Source organism: Chrysochloris asiatica, unplaced genomic scaffold (genome assembly GCF_000296735.1).
Source record: "Chrysochloris asiatica unplaced genomic scaffold, ChrAsi1.0 scaffold00377, whole genome shotgun sequence".
Lineage (NCBI taxonomy): Eukaryota > Metazoa > Chordata > Mammalia > Afrosoricida > Chrysochloridae > Chrysochloris > Chrysochloris asiatica.
In genome coordinates this window covers 1225915-1246857 of record NW_006408895.1, presented here as the reverse complement: position 1 = coordinate 1246857, position 20943 = coordinate 1225915, and the positions used below count along the sequence as shown (strand labels likewise).

The window sequence follows — 20943 nt, the reverse complement described above, 5'->3', positions numbered from 1 at the left end:
TGATGGTACATGGAGGGGATTATAATCATTGTAATGAAACAAGGTGTATGATTTGTTGAATGTAAAACTAATGATATGCCCTGTAAACTTTCACTCAACCCAGCAGAAAAACCTTAAATAATAATAAAAAAAAATGAAGCATTCTTTTTCTAGCCTTCTGGATTGCTCTATGATTTTCAAACTTGCCAACTCCTAGTTATGTAAGCCAATTCCTTGAAGTAAATCTCTGAGTCAGATGACCACTTATCTGTCAGATAAGGTCTCATACTGTAGTGGCTTGTGTGTTGCTGTGAGGCTAAAAGCTATGCCACCAGTATTTTACACACCACCAGGGTCACCTATGGTAGACAGGTGTCTGCTGAGTTTACAAAATAAGACTAGGAAGCAAAGGCAGACTGCTTCTGAATATTTAGCTAATGAAAACTTTATGAATAGCAACAGAATGTTGTCAGATATGTTCTTGTTGTTGTTAGGTACTGTCTAGTCTTGTCTGACTTAATGATCCTATCTACAATAGAACGAAGCACTACGTGGCCTGCACCTTCCTTAAAATTATCATGCTTGATTTGATTATTGCTGTCACTGTGTCAATCCATGTCATTGAGTGTCTTCGTATCCTTCACGGACACTCCACTTTACCAAGTCCCTTCTCCAGGGGCTGATCCTTTCTGACAACGTGTCCAAAGAATGAGTCTAGCCATCCTTGTCAAAGGAGCATTCTGGCTGTACTTCTATGAGATTTTTGAGAGTTCCTCAAGCAGAAATTTTAGTAGTAGCAGCATTCATCATGCAAAGGCAGGTCTATTTCCTGGGTTTTTCATATACCGTTCTGACCTGGAGTCCTAGTGTGGCACTGTGGGTAAATGAGCTGGAATGCAAGGTTGTGTGCACTGTTAACACTGGCAGTTCAAACTCACCAGCCACTCTTCCGAAACCCTCTACATCACTATGGGTCAGAACCGACTCAACAGCACTTAACATTATGACCTAGGACTTCTGGTGTGGTGCTGTATGATCAGCACTCGACTGTAAACCACAAGGTCAGCAGTTCAAACCCACCAGCTGTTCCTGTTCTTGGGAACCCTACACAGGGTTGCTACAAGTTGGAACTGACTCAATAGCACTTAACATTATGACCTACAGGTAAAAATTTGGCCACTTCATTTCTAAAAATGATTCATGCTATTTTGCATTGGCCGCTAATTCCTGGATTTTACTAATAGTTTTAGTAATGGAAATTTTGGGTTTTAATAGGCACGTGTAATGTTTCACTGTGGAGTCCTTGGTGTGGTACTGTAGAATAAGCACTGGACTGCTAACTACAAGTTTTGCAGTTCAAATTCACCTGCCACTCCTCAGAACCCCTGTACAAGGCACCAAGTTTCACTATTGTTGTTGCTGTTAAGCACCACTGAATGATTCCTGACCCCGGTAGGTTAATGCATTGGACTGCAGTCGCTTTGAACCACAAGGTCGGCGGTTGGAAACCCTATACAGGTTGCTATGGGTGAGAACCGACTTGATGGCACTTAACATGTACCCCAAGTATAATAGAACAAAACACTTCCCAATCATTGTTGCTCCCAATTCACCTCATTGAGGGTCTCCTTTTCACTGATCTTTCATTTTGCTAAGCATCATGTCCTTCTCCAGGGACTGGCCCCTCGTGATAACATGTTCAAAGGACAAGACCAAGTATCACCATCCTCACTTCTAAGAAATATTCCGATTGTATTTCTTTCAAGACAGATTTGTTCCTTCTTTGGGCCGTCCATGGTAGTTAATATGCTTCACTAACGCTATAATTCAATGGCATCAATTCTTCTAGTCTTCCCTATTCAGGATCCAGCTTTTGCATGCATGAGGTGATTGAAAATACCATGGCTTGAGTCAGGCCTACCTTAGTTTTCAATGTGACAACTTTGCTTATTTTAACATTTTAAAGAGGTCTATTGTCGATTTTTCCAAAGCAATTATGTCATTTGATTTCATGACTGCTGTTTCCATTGGTGTTATTCATTCCATGGACGTCAGTATTAAGTGTAATAAGTAACTATTAACTCCTTACAGGTAAAACGTTGTCTTTTGCCTTAATTCCTTTGTAAAAGCTGTTGTTCTTGCCCAATTTAGGTTCCTGTAGTCTATGTTCTCATAGGGACCTGTATGGTTGCTGAGTCATAATCCATTTGACAGCAAGTTTGTGTTTCGTTAAATTTTATGTTCTATTGCAACCTATCCATAGCTTTATCACACAGCACTTATGTTACTTTACTGAACTGTAGGCTCTTCAAAGGAAGATATAACTTCTCATTTTTTATATCTCTAAAAACAAAGAATGTGCTTCATCAACTGCCTCATTGTACAATTCAAGGAACACCACTGACATATATTTCATGTGAAAGGCAATCCTACCCGAGGTAGACAGTGCCTTTTAGAATGTGCACTGGGATAGCTATTGTACACACATGCACACAGTTAAGTGCTCAATAAATATGTTCTGACAAACTAACAATGACATTCTGACTGTCAAAGCATTCTGGAGATTACAACCTTAAATAACAGACTGTATACAGAATATAAAGATCATATTCTAGAACTGAGTTATTTCTTTTGTGGAGTTAAATTAGGCTTATGAATGAGGTTTGCATTCTGACAGTTTCAAAGCAGTACCTACATGGAACAATTACTTGTAGTGTTCATGTGACTAAAGCGTGAATTAAGCTATGTTTTGTTAAATTTTGGAAGAAATAAGTCTTGAATAAAATAGACTTAAGTACTGCTCAAGCTATACTTTTAAAAATACTATTTTATTTGTACTCCTGTATGACAAAAGGCTGTATTATCTATCATGTTTACATACATACCAATATAGGAAACAGCTTAATAATGAATCACATCTAAATTTTATAAAGACCACACAAACACTGTAATACTGATTGGTTATAGATAGCAGAGTGGGGGGGAAGTCCTTAGTTATAATCTGAATTTTAGGTAAAGAGCAGCACCCTCTGAGAAGAATCAAATCAGTTAGCAATAATCATAGATACTGTAAAATAATATATACATAGCAAAGTTAGTGATTGTACTGATTTTATTACTTTTGCTAAGCCATATTATTTTCCTCACATCCAATGCAAATAGATAAAACATAATATGAAGAAAAATATGTCCTCATTATTCACAATAAAAAGGGTCTGCTTAATTCTGCAGGCCTGGGCATATTTTACAATAGGAATCACTTAATGGTCCCAGTGGATCATTACACCATTTTGATTCTGATCCACTGAAGAGAATCTAATCCATACTTGGTGACGGAACTAAACTCCATGGGAGCTATGATGGATGGAACCTTTTTGTGGTAGTCCCACATCTCACTAAGAAGAGACTCTAAACAAGGAAATAATATAACAATCAATCTGTCCAGATATTATATCTATAGGCTCTTTCTTTAGTATACAGTAGAAAAGAGGGCCTTTTCTTGAGTACACAGATACAAGTATTATTACAGTCTAGAGATTGCTGAATTGACATTTTTTTCTGGTATAATGAAGGTCCACATAGAGACCTCTCGGTTAAGGAACTTCAGATTAAGAAACTTCCACAACTTGTCTCAATTCTTCAAATAATGGAGCAAGTTCCTTTTCTAGGCTGACAATTAGTCCTAAAATAAAGAGAGTAAGAACATGAGAAAGTTAGAAAAATGTTCCTGAAAAAGTCCTCAAATTAAATTCCTTTTGAAAATTAGTTATTAAAATGTATGTGAGACATAGGTTATTCCTCATAACTAAAATAAAATACTGCAATTCTAAAAAAGTAATAAAAAGTCACATTATGCAATTTGCTTTTATCATTACTCAAGTAAACAGATAAACAGTTGTACATTAGAAAATACAGAATGAATTACATTTACTATAATTTACAGTGTTGAAAAGAAAACCTTGATTTATACCTTTTTCAAAATCTGTATTAATTGAGAAATAGTACACATGATCCTCACTACCAAAGAAGGTATGTATTTTTCCTGAGCAATTTAGGCAACTATCAAAAGCTAGACAGGTAAGTTGCTTTGGTTTTGGGCCAAGGAATAATCAGAAATTTATTTAATAAATTTAACAAAGACATGGCATAAATAGTTATTTTAAATGAAAAATATAATTTTAAAGATGAATGACAGGATAAAACATATACTCCAGTTTTTAAAAAGAATGCCAATGATAAATCTAGAAAACAAATTATTTTAGAAATTATGATGATCTAGCTTCTTTTTACCAGCATGAAAGGATATACATCTTAGTGTCTCCGTTTCATGTTCCAACACATACAGATTCTTTCTTTATCTCATAAGAAAATATTCAGTGTTGGGGATTCTCAGGGCCAGATTTTAAGTTCTGAAATATTGTTCCATATATAACCACATTTTGTTAAGAACTGACAACCAAGTATATTGGTTATCAGTGATTTCACAATTGAAGTTTAATACACTTATAATAATATTAACATCACCAGTATCCTACGCAATTTACTAAGTGTTTTTCAGTACAGTACTTTAAAGCTTCAAGAAGTTTAGAAATGGAAGAGACTTAACAGGTCATCAAATCTAAACTCATTTTAAATACGAAAAATCTGCGGGCAAGCTTAATGGATTAGATCTTGTTCAAACTGCTAGGGGGAAAAAAAACAGGAAAAAAGTATGTATAACAATTATAAATAACAATCAAAACTTTAAAATAAATTCTACTTTTGTCAATAAGGCATATACAATTACAACTTAGCTGAATATTCTCATATTGTATAAACAAGTACCTAGTGATGGGTACTAAGGATATGCTTACTCCTCTCACGTATCAACAAGCTTAGGTCGTTACATGAAAATCAGTATTAGGATGTTCACATCAGATGATTATATCTCTACCTAACTGCCAAACAATTGAGAATCATGGCCCAGCCAAGTTGACACATAGCCCTAATCATCACAGCCTTGCACATCTACATTCATTACTGTCTGATGTATGCTGTAGACATCCAGAAAACAGTCAGAGACTAGAGTTTTTACTATTGCTGTGAAGGAGAAATGTCAGATAATGAGGTGGTCAGTAAGTGAAGAGTAGTGAGTGCAACGGAATTTTACTATCCTCTACTTATGAAGGGTTTCAAAAGTTCCAGAACAATTGAATTAAAGATAATGTAATGTTTCCACAAACTTTTGGAAACCCCCGATAAAGTAGCTTCCTAGTCTTTGTTCTCAAATTTTTTTAGACCTCAATCTTTTTGCAATTACCAAAACCAAAATTTTATTTTAATTAAAATTAAACTAAAAAAAGAAAGCATGCATGTGTTCATCCTACTGTCTGTCTTTCAACATGACTTTAAAATTATAATTTAAAAGACAGGCTTATACAGAATGAACTCATCCATAATCATTTGTTTTCTCAAGCTGTGGTAACATGAGCAAGATATAGCACTGAAGAGTTGAAGATAGCATCTAATTTTCCTTTCTGTTATAAAAAAATCACTTTCCTACCTATTGTAACTTGAATAGAAAATAACCCAGTAAGACAGCTTCAATATAGTTTGGAAACTAGGACTCTAAAGAAGTTAAGAGAAAAAGGAAAAAAGATGATAGAATTCGTGTCAAATTCTGGTTTTCAATCTCCTATTCCTATTATGGAGTCCTGGTATGCTGCTGTGGGATAAAGCACTGGACCACAAGGTCAGTGGCTCAAACTCACCAGCCGTTCCTCAGAAACCTTATTCAGGGTTGCTATGAATTGGAACTGACTCAAAGGCACTTAACAACAACATTCCTATTACAGTGGAGTCCTGTTGTGGCATTGTAGGATAAACAACTGGACTGGAAGGTCGGTTAAAACTGCAAGGTCAGCAGTTCAAACTCACCAGTCACTCCTTGGAACCCTATAAAGCAACCAGCTTACCAGCACTGAACTACAACAAGATTCCTACTATATTATATTATAGAGATAAGACAAAATTAGGAAATAAAAGCTGTTGTCTAAGGTAATTAAAACATACCTGTATTGGCATTGCTGCTGGCTATGAAACTTACCACCAAAGGTAACCGATTAAATTGAACCACCTTAAAAAAAAAAAAAAAAAGAGTAAGTTGTATTGAAGAGAGGAAAGTAAACATTTCCCAATAAAAACCAAAAACCGGATTATCTCTGTAAAATGGGAGTCGTGGTACCATCAGGTCCTATCTAACTCCAGGAGGGATAATGAAAATCAGGATCCGTTCACAGCTGATTCCAAGAGTAGCAGCTCGTCAGACATCTCTCCACTGTTTAACTTTGTATCCAACACTGACACCAGCCATTCTCTCCAAGCTCTCTTGGTGGGTGTGATAATTGGAGGCAATGGCCACACAGAACGTACAGCCATACTTACAGTTAAGTGGTTTATTAAGGAAGTAACAGAATACAACTCAGGATCAGGATGAAAAAGCACGTAGGCAAAATTTGGAAGGATTCACCAGAGGAGAGGACATCCTCCTTTCTTCAATGCAGAATAGTTTCCTCAATTCCTTTTGGTCATGTATGCAAGCAGACTCTTTTCTCTGCCACGCCATGTTCCTTCTCACCCTGAAGCCCCACTGAAGACAAGCATCTCTGCCTTCCGCCTCCCTGCACTGCCTCTTCACTGATAACTGAACTCAGCTCACAGCCACTGTAGCAGTTTGTTTAGCTCTCTTAGTGGTATTCCTAGCAGCAGGTTTCTACCACCACCTCAAGGCCTCTCTTTACTGAGCCAGTTGCTAAAAGTCCTGTGACAGGGGCCCCTTGGTGGTGGTAAGCGCTGTTGAGTCGGTTCTGACTCATAGCAACCCTCTATAGAGTTTCTGAGGAGCGGCTGGTGAGCTTGAACCGCCAAACTTGCAGTTCCAAGTGACCATGTGGTCTTAATGCTTATCCTACAGTGCCACACCACGATGCCTATTAGTTCTCAAACTCGTCAGTGTTACATAGCTCTTTTAGGAGGTTCCTCTCTCTCTGTTCCTCCTCTCTTCTTGCTTTTTCTCCTTTCTGCGTCTTTCTTTCATCTTGTCTGCCAACTTTGTGGGGCTTGACTGAATGAGGGGGCATCAAAAAGTTCATAGAAAGATGAAATGAAAAGATATTGAAATTTTCCATTTATATTCTGAAGCACCATCATATAAGCAAACTCCTGGTCAATTTCAAGGCATGATCCTCCAACCAGAGTTACAAACCTTCTTGTAGGATAAACACTCATTTGCATAAATGTTGCCCAACCCTTTCAAGGTACATAAACTACATGAATCATAAGGCAGGCTGTAGCCCAGTAGTAGACAAAAACAGTAAGATATAAGTTATTTATAGCCTACCCAGGAAATGTTAATGAACCTGGACAAAATTAACAAAACTACTGGAGTAAAAAAAAACTAGAGCAACCATAACTCTTCAGAGCTTAAGGGAAAAATTCTTCCAAGGTGTTTTTCTAAAGAACCAAGAAAAAGGCTACATAAAGGAGCTTATTTCACCAAACATTAACAAAATTGGAAGCCTGAAAGTGTTTTTTAAGGTAAGCCTAGTTTTTTTCATATTGTTCTCTCTAAAACTTCCAGTTACATAATAAATATTTGAGAATGAATCAGTTAAAAGCGGTATTTACATTTTTTTAGCCATTCAAGTAGCTGTATCTTCATGATCCTTTCTGCCTCAGTTCTATGGATTACATGCCAGGCACTCCTTAGGACAAAAGATGCTTTCTGCTCCTGTAAAGATCTACCGCCTTGGAAACCCTATACAGAATCGCAATGAGTTGGAATTGTCTCAACAGCATACAGCAGCAATTGTGTATACATGTGGGTATGTTGTTGTTAAGTATATCTAGTCAGTTCCGACTCATAGAGACCCTGAATACGGTTTTCAAGGAGCAACTGGTGGGTTTGAACTGCCAACTTTTTGGTTAGCAGTTCAGTGCTTATCCTATAGTGACATACCAGGACTCCTTATGTGTGGATATGTTGTTGTTATTGTGACGTGCCATCAAGTCGATTCCAACCCATAGCAACCCTGTGTAGGGTTTCCAAGGAGTTGCTGGTAAGCTTGAACCACCGACCCTGTAGTTCAAATGACTTTGCAGTCTGACACATTAGTCCACAGAGCCATACCAGGACTCCATGTGTGGATATATACATATATAAATAATTAACTTTTAATCAACTACCTTTTTGAAAACTTAGCTTCAAATTAAGCAATATTTATAAAATTGTAGGTCAGATGTATTAATCCCCCTACCTCCCAGTATGCTTTAAAATATGTTAACTTTTAAAATAAAATAAAAATGTTTGTATATCATCAGCAATACTAGAGTCATATGGAAACACTGCTCTAAAGCAGATGGCACTGAGTGACTTGAAAGAAGAAAATGAAGCTGGAGAGCAAGTATATGTAACAATTTCTCCCACACACAAAAAAATCCCCATTTAATATATGGACATTTCAAACCAAAGGAAGGAATAACCAATTTAAAGACTTATTATTATTTGACTTTCAAGAAAAAGTGTGTTGTTTGAGAAATAAATCATAGTTGTTTAGCTAAGGGCACCATCTACTGGAGATAAATATAACTTAACTTATCATGCATCTGCTGTAAATATTAAAATTACTACAGCACACTATAACCAATTTGAAGGCTAAGAATTAAAATATTATTTTTAAAACAGAAATTCAGAATTAAGACATAAACTATGTTATGTAGAAGATACAGCAAGTATAGCTAAAATCAGCAAACAATGAAATATTTATGAACTTACCTGGTAAGTGTTATAGTAACAGATAATACTTTTGTTTTTTGAGAGTCCAAGTTTGCTGCCTTGGTCTGTTGCAAGGGCAAAAGTAGATAGGAAGCCAGGTCTCAAAGCATGCTCTGGAGCATTATCATTGGCCACTGGAAAAATGAATGATTTAAATAAATGTTATGCAGAGGCTATGAACATCTGAGCACAAAGGCTTTATGTTATAATTGAAAATATCTTTGAGTCCTCTCAATTTATGTGGGAAAAAATGGCTCCATTAAAAGTTCAGTGACCATAATTAAGGGACGAAGTACTGACTCCCACATTAAAAAAACAAACAAAACTAAATGTTAAAAATTTCTTGACAACTACTTAAAAGCATCATCAATACATTTAATAACTGAATATTCTAGTTAACTGAGAGCCAAGCTAGATTTTATAAAGTCATGAAAAAGCTATAAAAGTAGCTCTCATGAAGACCACAGAAGTATATCTCACAGCTAAAAATAATCCTGCAGCTGACCACTTGTTTCGTTTCCCTCACTCATTCAGAAGACTAACTGGACTTGAATGCACTGACTAGAAATACAGAGCTCAAGTTTTAATACACAAAACCTGAGAATGAATGTTAAAATACCCAAACCAAACCCACTGCCTTTAAGTTGATTCTGACTCATAGTGAGCCTACAGGACAGAGCAGACCTGGCCCCAAAGGGTTTCCAAGACCATAAATCTTTACAGAAGCAGATTGCCATATCTTTCTCAAGTGCAGGGTTAGAACCAACAGCCTTTTGAATAGCAGAGCGCGCTTAACCACACACCACTAGGACTCCTGAGAAAGAATGCTAGAGCGGGAAAATCTCTAATATTATTTTGCTCAAGCTCTCATTACAGAACCAAGAAAAGTCAAGTGACTTCTCTACAGCCAGTCATGTTTTATGGTGGTTGGTTAACAAGTACACAGAACCACATGGTATTGCACCCAAATTGTCTTGTCACTAACTCAGGTGCATCTCTGGACTGGCAATGTAGACTCTTTGCACTTGACCATCTTTTGTGAAATGAAAAAACTAATTTAGGTAATCTCAAAACTTCCTTTCAATTCTAAAGTCTAAAATTATTTGCCTCATGTGATAGGGTGCAGAATACTACTTAATATTTCTTTGGAAAAGTTATTACAATATAATTGGCTTAAAACTGTGAACATCTATTATAATCATGCCATATTACAGAATTAGTAAAAATGGACTGAATCCACCCTGACCAGCACTGCAACATCATAGATAAGTTAAAAAGTTGAAAATTAGCCAATAATTTTTTATTAGATTCTGATGAACTAAAATTAATGTTATATGTGAAGTTAAAGATTTAGAAAAGACTCTATTGCTAGTAGGAAACAAGAAATCAAGAAAGATAAAATAAATTAATACATGATGATGTTGTTGTTATGTGCTGTGGAGTCGATTCCGACTCATAGTGACCCTGTACAGGGTCTCCGAGGCTGTAAATCTTTATGGGAGCAGAAAGCCTCATCTTTCTCCCACGGAAGAGCTGGTCGTTTCGAACTGCTGACCTTGAGGTTCGCAGCCCAATTCGCAACCACTACGCTACCAGAGCTCCATATATATTATGATACAAACATGTTTACCTTAAAACTACTAGCAATAGAACTATTCATAAAAAAAGCAAATGACGACATGTTTGTCTGCAGGTATCTAGTTAGACATCTGGTGTATATATACATGCTTATTAATCTCATCTGATTTGTAAATGTTTTATGTGGTGCAATATCATTAATGGGAAACTGGGCCTTTAATCCATCTAAGCTTAAACTCTGTATGTTAACATGCAACAAGTAACTGGTTCCAATCCAGCCTTCAACACATTAAAGCTGGGACCATGCACTGTACTTATTGATAAGGGTTTCACATATACTTCATTCTTCACTACTTAGATAAAAACACATTTATGTCTTTAGTCAAAAGCAAACATGACATTTGTAATTAAGTGCTTAGTTTTACCTTTAATAACAGGCACTCCATCTCTATCAGACACGACAATAGCATGGAGTCCTTCAACACTAGAAAGAAAAGTTAAAAGATTCTAAAACATTACATTTTTTCAAATTGTACACCTCGAAATAGTAATAGTAGCTTTCATTATTATTTCTCAGGGGAAAACATGGGAACACAATTACTGATATTATAAATTCTGAAGCTCATACATCTTGTTGAAACTGATTGTTTTGTTTTCCACCAATACATTTGTACAGTTTATTGATAAAGGCCTAAAATATAGCTGATTCTCCATTAAAAATGTTGATATAATAACATTCTATGATTAAAAAAAAAAAAAAAAGGTCATCAGCAGTAATGACAGTGACAAAAAAAAAAAGTCACTTATTCCTCATTGATTCCACTATCAAGTGCTCCAGTGTCTGTGACACATAAGACTGTATACTCTGAGAAGCAAAAACAGAAGTCACTGCTACCTGCACAAAGCTTACAATCTCAAAGGTGAGCAAATACTAAATGATCTCATACTGAATGTAAAACTGCAACTGTGGGAAGTGCTATTAAACGGTCTAACAGGATATGTGATCCTATAAAAGGGGAGTTGGTATAGGCAGGTGGGTTGGAGAAGGCTTCCGTGACACAATGACACCTCAGCTGGGATGACAGGGCACTAAGTAAGTGTAGAGGGTTTAAGCAAAGCTTATTGTAGGTCAAAAGAAGAGGACAAAATGAAGGCCACATGCTAATAAGTCATGTCTACAAAGAAGGAAGCAGAATGGCCAAGGGCATAACTGAATTTAGAAAGACATGGGTTCTAATCCAGGCCCACCATTTACTAGTTATGTAACTTGGGTCAGTAACAAAACCTAAGCTATAGTTTAACAGTCTAAAAAAATAAGGGGCTAGGGGAGGGGAAGAGAAGGTGAATACAGACAGCTATATACTTATCCTATATGGCCAAGGAGCTCGGTAGTGTAGTGGTTATGAATCGGGCTGCTAATCTCACAGTCAGCAGTTCAAAACCACCAGCTGTTCTACGGGAGAAAGATGAGGTTTTCTGCTCCTGTAAAGATTTATAGCCTCGGAAACCCTATGCAGGGTGGCTATGAGTCGGAACCAACTCCACAGCACATAACAACAACAACATCCTATATGGCTATTGTAAAACTGAAACAAAATAACACCTGTAAAGCATAGGCTCATACATGGTTAACATACAAAAATAGCAAATTAACATCAGTAATGTCACCATCTGTGTACAATGTCAATGACATGATTTATCTTTGCCGTTTAAGTACTAAAATATCAGTGGGCATTCCTGGAAAGTTAGCAGTTAAGAAATATATATTCTAGAGCACAAGTATTAAAAAGTGCAATGGGGAAATATTCCCAGTCCCCTAACATGTACACAAAACCAACAGTTCCACAACTATCTTGCAGTATTTGTCAACACCAACTCACAACTATGTTCAAAGTTGTTTTGTTAAGTGCTGCTGAGTTAGTTCTGACTTACAGCGATTCTATATAGGGTTTCCAAGGAGCAGCTGATGGGTTTGAAGTGCTGATCTTTAGGTTAGTAGTACAGTGCTTACTATACAGCATCACACTAGGACTCTCCAATGTTATACTAACTCAGAATTATCTATGTGTAAAACTCAACACTTTAGAAATGAGTAATAGATTCATTTTAACCTAGTGTTAAGATAATAAAATCAATTTAAAATCACATTGTGAAAAATGTGAGAGGAAAAATGCTAGAAACAAAATAATTTTATCTCCCCCACATTAAAAATTAGACTGAAACACTATGTATAATTATCAACTGGTGTATCTCCTATTATCATTCAACCCTAAAATTTATCTGTGGATTAAAAGATCCTTGGGGCACCACAGAACAAGCACTGGGCTGCTAGTCATAAGAATGGCAGTTCAAACCCACCAGCCACTCCTTGGAAACCCTATACAGAGTCAATGAACAGACTCTACAGCACTTAAGAACATTAATATTAATGTTGTTGTTATTAAGTGCCTTTGAGTCGGTTCCAACCCATAGTAACCCTGTATAAGGTCTCTGAAGAGCAGCTGGTGAGCTTGAACTGCCGACATTACAGTTCAAATGGCTTTGCAGTCTAGTGCATTAACCCACAGTGCCACACCAGGACTCCAATAAAATTAATATGTAAAACAAATATACTCTTCTAAACTAAAAAATAAATTTATAAACTCATCTTACTGAACTTGTACACAAACTACCTTTGTGCAAAGTTGTCAACTGTATAAAATAGCAAGTAACTGAAAACTTATTGTCTATTAACAAGGTTAAATTAAATACTCCATGGTATGTACATACAATGTAATCTCTGCAATCATTAAAAAGAAACATTTTATATACTGGGAGGGACTGATATCAAAGTTACATTGTTAAGTGAAAAATCATAAGGTGTGTATCTCAAAATATGTGCTTATGTACGTTTGCTTGTATATACATAAATAATATCTAAAGGAACCTTCATTCTTTTTGGATCAACTATCAACACTCGTGGAAGCAGTAGTCAAGAGATCAGATGACGTATTGCATTGGGCAAATCTGCTGCACAGGAACTTTTTAAAGTATTGAAGAGCAGAGATGTCAGCTTGAGGACTAAGGTGCGCCTGACCCAAGCCATGGTATTTTCAATAACCTCATATGGATGCGAAAGCTGGACAGTGAGGACAGTGAATAAGGAAGATTGTAGAAGAATTGATGCCTACGAGTTGTGGTGTTGGAAGAGAATACTAAAAGTGCCATGGACTGCCAAAAGAACCAATAGATCTGTTTTGGAAGAAGTGTAGCTCTCAGAGTGCTCCTTGGAGGCCAAGATGGCTAAGCTTCATTTCTCATACTTTGGACATATTGTCCGGAGGGAACAGTCGCTGGAGAAGAACGTCATGCTGGGTAAGGTGGAGGGTCAGAGAAAAAGAGGAAGACCCCTAACGAGATGGATTGGTCAGGTGGCATCATTGATGGACTCAAGTGTGGCAGCGGTAGTGAGATTGGCCCAGGATTGGACATTGTTTCGTTCTGCTGTGCATGGAGTTGCTATGAGTCGGTTCCAACTCGATGGCACCTGACAACAACAAAGGAAACATAATAGGGGGCCTGTGTGGCTGAAGAGCAGGGATGGGAAGCTTTTCATGCTATGTCCTTTGGTAACTTTAGCCTCTTTAACCTTATGATATGTCTTAGTTTTCTTTGATTTTAATTCCTAATAACCTTCCAAGAGTTTCCTAGGCTGTATTCTTTACAGGGGAGTCCCAATGTAGTGCTGTAGGATAAGCATTAAATTGTTGACCACAAGGATGGCACTTCACTCCTTGGAAACCCTATACAGGATCACTATACTGTCAGAAATGACTAGACAGCACTTAACAATAACCATCTTTACAGGAGTAGACTGCCACATCGTTCTCCTAAAGAGTAGCTGGTGAGTTAGAACCTCCAACTCTATTGGTTAGCAGCTGAGCACTTTCACCACAGTGCCACCAGGGTTGAGAAATACTATGTAAGTTGCTTTAACAAAAGAGTGTTTCATCTCTCACAGTGTAACAGGCTAGAGTTTGAATTCATGGCACCAGCTCCAGGAGATGGATTTCTTACTGTTGGCTGTTGAGAAAGGTCTTTTTGGTCTTTCCGGCTTCTGTTCCTTGGTTCACTGGCAATCTGCATGTGGCATGTTTCTTCCCTTCCATTTGTACTTCCTTCTCTATCTGTTGTTAGGTGTTCCAGTTTTTCACTAATAAAGACTCCATGTGACAGAGGAAAACAACTCTTGGGTTTTCTTGGATGCAATCTTTATCGAAGTAGACTGCCAGATCTTACTCATGGCTGGGTGGCTTCAAACCACCAACCTGTTGGTTAGTAGCTAAGCATATAACCATCACATCACCAAGGCCCCTAGTTTCTATACCTAGCTGATTGGTTTAAGACACACCCTGGTGTGATGTGGTAGGATAAGCATGGACTACTAACCAAAAGGTCAGAGGTTGAAACCCACTAGCCACTCCATGGCACTTGGACAACAACACTGACATGGTCTCGTTAACATAACAAAATGGGATTACACCCATGGGCACCTCTGTTTTGTTAGTCAAATGTTATCCAGTGGGTTATGACCAAAAGGGACCCAGTCAGTAAAGGGTTTCCACAGAGCAGCTGGTGGCTTTCAACCAACGATTTTGCAGTGAGTAACCCAGGGCTTATACTACAGCACCACACTGGGATCAGAATTTACAAACATATTTTGGGGGCACACAATTCAAGTCATAACATGATGTATTTCACCTGTTCACAAAACATAAGTAAATTAAAAGTAGGTGAAAAGAATACTATATACATGCTTACAAATCTCTGTGCTACCATACTGTTGTTAACTCAGTTTTGACTCTTAGGGACCCTGGATAGGGTTTCCGAGGCTGCAATTCTATGGTGTTGTTTAGCCGTTGAGTCAGTTCTGACTCATAGCAACCTTATATATGGTTTCTGAGGAGCGGCTGGTGAGTTTTAACTGCTAACCTTGTGGTTCAAGCTGACTTTATGGTACCATGCTTATTCTACAGTACCATAACAGGGCAGGAGCAGAAAGCCTCATGTTTCTCTTATGTAGTGGCCTAACTTTCTGGTAACACACTATACTAAGAAATAAGACATGCTAATTCTTAATGTTTTTAAAGTATAGTAGATTAAGCCAATACTAGTTTTCATTTTTTCTTTATTCCTCTAAATATTTATAAGCAAGAATAAGTGTTTTCAATATTTTGATAGATAATTTTAAAGGTCATATAAACAATTATAATTTTCCTGTTAATTACTAAACTTGGTTTGCATGTTTTTCATTTGCAGTTATTTTTATGGCCCTGCACTCCAGTGCAGGGAAAGAACTGCTTATACTGCTAACCACTAACTTGAGAACAGAACAAGCAGATTGTCTTTATAGTTTGCCAATAGTAATAAAAGTGGATTTAAGTATTGCATTAAAATAACATCACTGGTAACAATTATTTAACATTTCAATAGTTTTGTCTTTGAATACAGGAGAAAAACATGGATCAATCAAAACCAGAAAATATCATTTATTTCTAGTGCTTTGTAATCATAGTAGTTCACGGCACACACCTAAAAGGGAATGATACTAAACAGTTCAAAGAAAATTATTCTCTATGCAAGAATAAACTGTTATCTAAAACCTTTTAAACTTGAAATCGGTTTTGGGGATGGAAGACAAAGAAAGATCTCAACACATACTCTGCTACATTAACTCAAAAGTTATGCAATCAATTTGAAATCAAACTTGTTCTACAATATTAGAATGACTACCTCAAGACATATCCCTTTCTCTCTCATTTCCTCAATTCTCAGGAATTCTGGGCTATTTGTAAACAGATGTGGATGTAAAAGAAAGCTGTTATCTTCATAGAAGGCACCATTATCACATGGAGAATTCAACTAAAGTGATGATGCTCTTTGCATCAGTAAAATATCTACAAGGAAGTTTTCTAACAATATGAAACACAAGAGCCTAATTCAAAAATGGCACAGCATATGGAGTGTGTGCAGACAAAAAGATTTTTTTCAAGTATGCACCACTATTTAACTCTCGCACCCAGATGATGCACACTCAGCAGTTAGGTCTTAAAAGCCTTATTAAAGGTTAAGGCAAGCTATTAGGTTTCTGTCTTCCTTTGAAATTGCTGTAACTGCCTAAAAGTGTAATTCAGGAAGTTGTTATCATAGTATATTTGAAAAAGCCGTAAAGTGGCCAAGAAATATGAGTTCTAGCCCGACAGCATCCATTAACTGTTTTACTTTAGAAAAGTAAGATGACTATTTTACTATTTTATTTATCTACAAACTCTAAGGACATGACTGGACCCACATCAAAGGTTATAGTTAGGCATATGAAAGTGCTACATAATAGCACTTTATATATCTGTATGTTCTATATAGTGCTATTAGTCTATATTAAATCAAAATATTACCTACATACTGTCATGTAGAATTTATTCAGTAACAAATCATTTTTTACCTTGGTAATTTTTTGTACAGGAATCTCTTTAGGTCCTAAAAGAGAAAAAATATTATTAAAACAACCTATTATAACAATATGTCTTCCACTGATTTTATGGATAGCATCCGATCCACATTTCAGAAACTTTTAATCCTGTCTATAGCCTTTCTTGCTTGTATTCTTTCTCTTTCTGTTAGATGTTTACTAATTGTGTGACATGGATCAAGTTAACAAACCTTTTCTCTAAGCCTCTGCTTTAATTATTTACAGAGATATTCCTAGAATCTACTTTATAAGGCTACTGTTAGGGCTTATGGAGAAGATGCATGTAAAGTGATTTAACATTCCTAGAAATGGGAAAGAAAACTGCAAATGAGATTATACTTTCCATACTATTTTATATCATGCTGCTAATTGCGGTGTTCATTTGAGAATATATTATGAAATTCTTTCCGTATCCATGGATAATTTTCTAACATCACTTTTAATGACCTTTACATGAATGAATAAAGATAAGTGACAACATAAAGTGTTTAACATGAAGTTTCAATTAAACAAAATGAACGAACTGGTCATCTACAGTCGATTCTGATGTGCAGAAGCTCCATAAGGTTTTCAGTGGCTATTTTTTCAGACAGAATTGCCAGGCCTTTTTGCCGACATGCCTGAAAGGATTCCAATCACCAAACTTTGAGTTAGCCGTGAGTACACAACTGCACCACCCAGAGACTCCACCCACTCCACACCTAACTACCATTGAGAGGATTCTGACTCTGAGTGACACTATAGGACACAGACCAACTGCCCCATTGGGTTTCCCAGGCTGTAATCCTGTAATCCCGGTGTGGTGCTGCAGGATAAGCACTGAAAAGTTGGTGGTTCAAACCCACCAGCCATACCTTGGAAACCCTATACAGAGCTGCTATGAGTCAGAATGGACTTGATGGCTCTTAATAATCAGAATCTTTAAGGAAATAGATTGCCACCACTTTCTCCTCTAGAGTGGCTGGTGGGTTTGAACTGCTGACCTTTCAGTTGGCAGTCAAATGCTTTAGCTACTGCTCCACAAAGGTTACCACATTAGAGGTCTTAAATCATAACAGGAACTAAAGAAATGGAAGACTATTTTGTCTCATCATAGCCTATCATATGGGGAAATGATCAATGATAACCTCTATGGAGATAAAGCAGATATTCATATACTCTCGCAATCCCTACAATTACGCAGGCATACGTACACACAAACTGAACTCATCCCATTTCCCCTAAATCTAAATTTCCTCTTGTTTCCCCTAATGGCATTACCAATCCTTCTGGCTTCAGATTTGAGATCTAGAGTAATATTTAACCCTAACTCACATTCACCATTTTAAAATCAATGGCCAAAAATGTTTTAATATTGAATACTGACTTTTTCTTCTTACAAGTATTTTTATTCTTTTTTTTTTTTAATTTATGACTTAAACTGATACCCTCATCTCATCTTTCTATTTCATTCTACACTATAAATCTCATGTTAGTCTCTTCTCTAAAGCGCTTCTTGCAGTGGTTCTCAAACACTCAAGGTTGGTTTGAACTGTGAAGTCAGTGGTTCAAACTCACCCTATACAGGGTCACTATGAGTTGGAATCTACTCAAGGGCACTTAACAACAACATAGCAATCACCTGGGAAGTTTTAAAAATAGTGACAACTGTGTTGGAGGTGGTATTCCTTGGATGATTACTTACGCAGCTAAGGTATGAACGGTACCCCACTGTGTGCTGACTCACACACAAATTCTCTAGACATCTGAAGCTTTCTACAAGGTCTAGATCTAATTTTACAGTTCCTCATACACATCCACCACCCACACCCACTTCCTCATACACATCCTCAGCTCTAGCTAAGCTAGACTACTAACAGTTTGTCCATACACACTTCTCTCTTTCGTCTACTATAAATTCCTCTCTCTCAATATTACTTTTAAAACAATGCTACCAACCTTTCGAGCTAAATCTCAACCATCAAAATTTCCAAATAGTCTTTTCTGATACAGAATAAAATAAATGTAACTCTTTCCTCCTTTAAATGTTCACACCATTACTGTATGTACATATAACTTAAGTACTCTATTAATCATAAAAATCCTCAAAAAATTATCGTTTAATCACCTTTTTTTGATCCCTAGCCCTTATGACAGAAACTTTTGCAAGGCAGATGCTCAATATTTAGCAACTGGACAGAATTAAGCAGAAACTCAGAACCTAGCAAATCCATTTGACTATATATTCAAAGCACTAAATACTGAGCACCTGCCTTGCAAAAGTTTCTGTCATAAGGGCTATGAGTCAAAAAAACATGATTAAGAGGGTTGCAATGGCTTAAAAGTTCTCAAATCTTTGAATCATATAATCTCTCAATCTAAAAAGAAAAATGAGATTTGTATTGATGTTGAACGACTAATTTAATGGGGTGGAGAAGAGTAGACTTTGAAGCCAGACTGTGTTCTTGACTTCACTTAACACGCTGTGTAACCTTGGACAAGTTATTTAATCTTTTTGTGACTATGAATCCTCATCTGTTAGACAGAAATAACAATAGTCCCTACCACAAAAATACTGTTATGAAAACAAAGTGAATTCACTTATGTTCAAGGCTTAGAAGAATACCCAGAAAGATAACAGGATGTAAAATATGAACATTAGTCTTAGTAATTCTCTGCACTAGCCAATAACAACTACAATTGTTGTTAAGTGCTGTGGAGTTGGTTCCAACTCATAGCGACCCTGTATAGAGTTTCCGAGGAGCAGCTGGTGAATTTGAACCTTTGATCTTGCGGTTCAAACGGACCTTGCAGTCCAGTGCATTATCCTACAACGCACACCAGAGCTCCAACTACTACAATTAAGTTCCCTAAATTTAGAATTTGGAATTTACTGCTGTGCTAAAGAAGAATTTCCAATCGTTATAATAATCCCAAACGAGCCATCATGACCACTTAATGAAAGAAACAAAGAAAAAAAGATTCAATGCAATGTCCTATAGACACATGACTGGAAAAACTGCAAACCATCATCTAGAAATTCCAATGGTAACTATAGAGAGTCTCTCTCATGCGCCAAAGATTGGGATGTGAGAATACAATTTTTTCACACACAAGCATCTCAATGCCAACTCCTTTCCCCCAACCAATCTAGGCAGAAACTCAGAACACAGCAAATCCATTCTCATTAGTCTCCCACTGCAAATTCTAGTGGGGGGAAATCGGGAGGGGCCTAAATTATAAAGCTTTATTTGGAAGTTCTATCTCTCCCCGCCCAGAAGCCTCCTCCAAACTCGCCACCCTCTCCTCTTTCATGTGTGGGATCGTCAACTCACATCCGCCATGATGAACCCCTTCCTCCCGCAGGTTCAATCTCCACACCTAGAAAAGAAATCCCTGGTGACTATCCCTTTAAAGTTTCCTCACCCTCTCCACCCCCAGCCAAAAGCGTTCAGTGCCTCCGGGGACCGAGGGCTGGGACCAGAGACGTCGAAGAAATCAAGAGTTCCCCAAGACCTGAACAGATACCTCAGCCCACTCCACCCCTTCCCCAGATCTGGGCCCAGAAGGTAAGCAAAGGGGCACCCTCTCCTCTTCTAATTTCCTTTCCAACCACTCTCCCTCGCTATGCCCGGGCACAAGGCTGTATGCCGGGCAAAGTGGCGCTAGTTACCGAAGGTTTTGCTCCCGGGGATGCCCGGGTTCTGGCTGTCACTTCAGGGGCAACCTCAGAGGCAAGTTCTTCTGCAAGCGGCCGTCACATGATTTGTGACCTCTTCGGCTCTCCTGGAAGCACTTCTTACGTCTCCGACGCCCGAAAACCCAGTTTCCGGGGAGGGCCGGCGGAAACTGAACGCGCAGCCCCGCCCCGCGCTGCGCCACTCACGTCGCCTCTCCTGGAGCCTGACTGAGTTGCGCTGTTGAATACCTAGTCCCAAAGAGATCGCTGGGCCCTAAAGACCCCTTAAAATGTATGCAAGGTTGTGTGTGCGAAGATGTTTTTATACGGAGAATGGCATAAATATTAGTATTTAGGGCCAGTATCTTAAAAACGTATTGTCGATGAGGAAATTTGAAGGGAGGGCAT

General features: G+C 37.5%; 1 protein-coding gene across 1 annotated transcript; it reads right to left on the bottom strand.

The window, feature by feature from the left end:
* Positions 1 to 3587: 3587 nt before the first annotated feature.
* Positions 3588 to 20241, bottom strand: LAMTOR3 (late endosomal/lysosomal adaptor, MAPK and MTOR activator 3). The gene is made up of 6 exons (XM_006876376.1): positions 20192 to 20241; positions 16851 to 16885; positions 10795 to 10853; positions 8792 to 8925; positions 6031 to 6094; positions 3588 to 3661 (listed from the first exon to the last, which is right to left on the bottom strand). Exons 1-6 carry the CDS (start codon positions 20198 to 20200, stop codon positions 3588 to 3590), a joined length of 375 nt encoding a protein of 124 aa, XP_006876438.1. The 5' UTR covers positions 20201 to 20241.
* Between the last annotated feature and the right edge of the window lie 702 nt (positions 20242 to 20943).

Bases quoted from the DNA above. Each gene is read 5' to 3' on its own strand.
- LAMTOR3 (XM_006876376.1), bottom strand. The intron at 10,854-16,850 runs GTAAAAAATGAT...TTTTCTTTCTAG, and splicing joins CTGTACAAAAAATTACCAAG to TGTTGAAGGACTCCATGCTA. The intron at 8,926-10,794 runs GTAAAACTAAGC...TCATTTTTCCAG, and splicing joins TGGAGTGCCTGTTATTAAAG to TGGCCAATGATAATGCTCCA.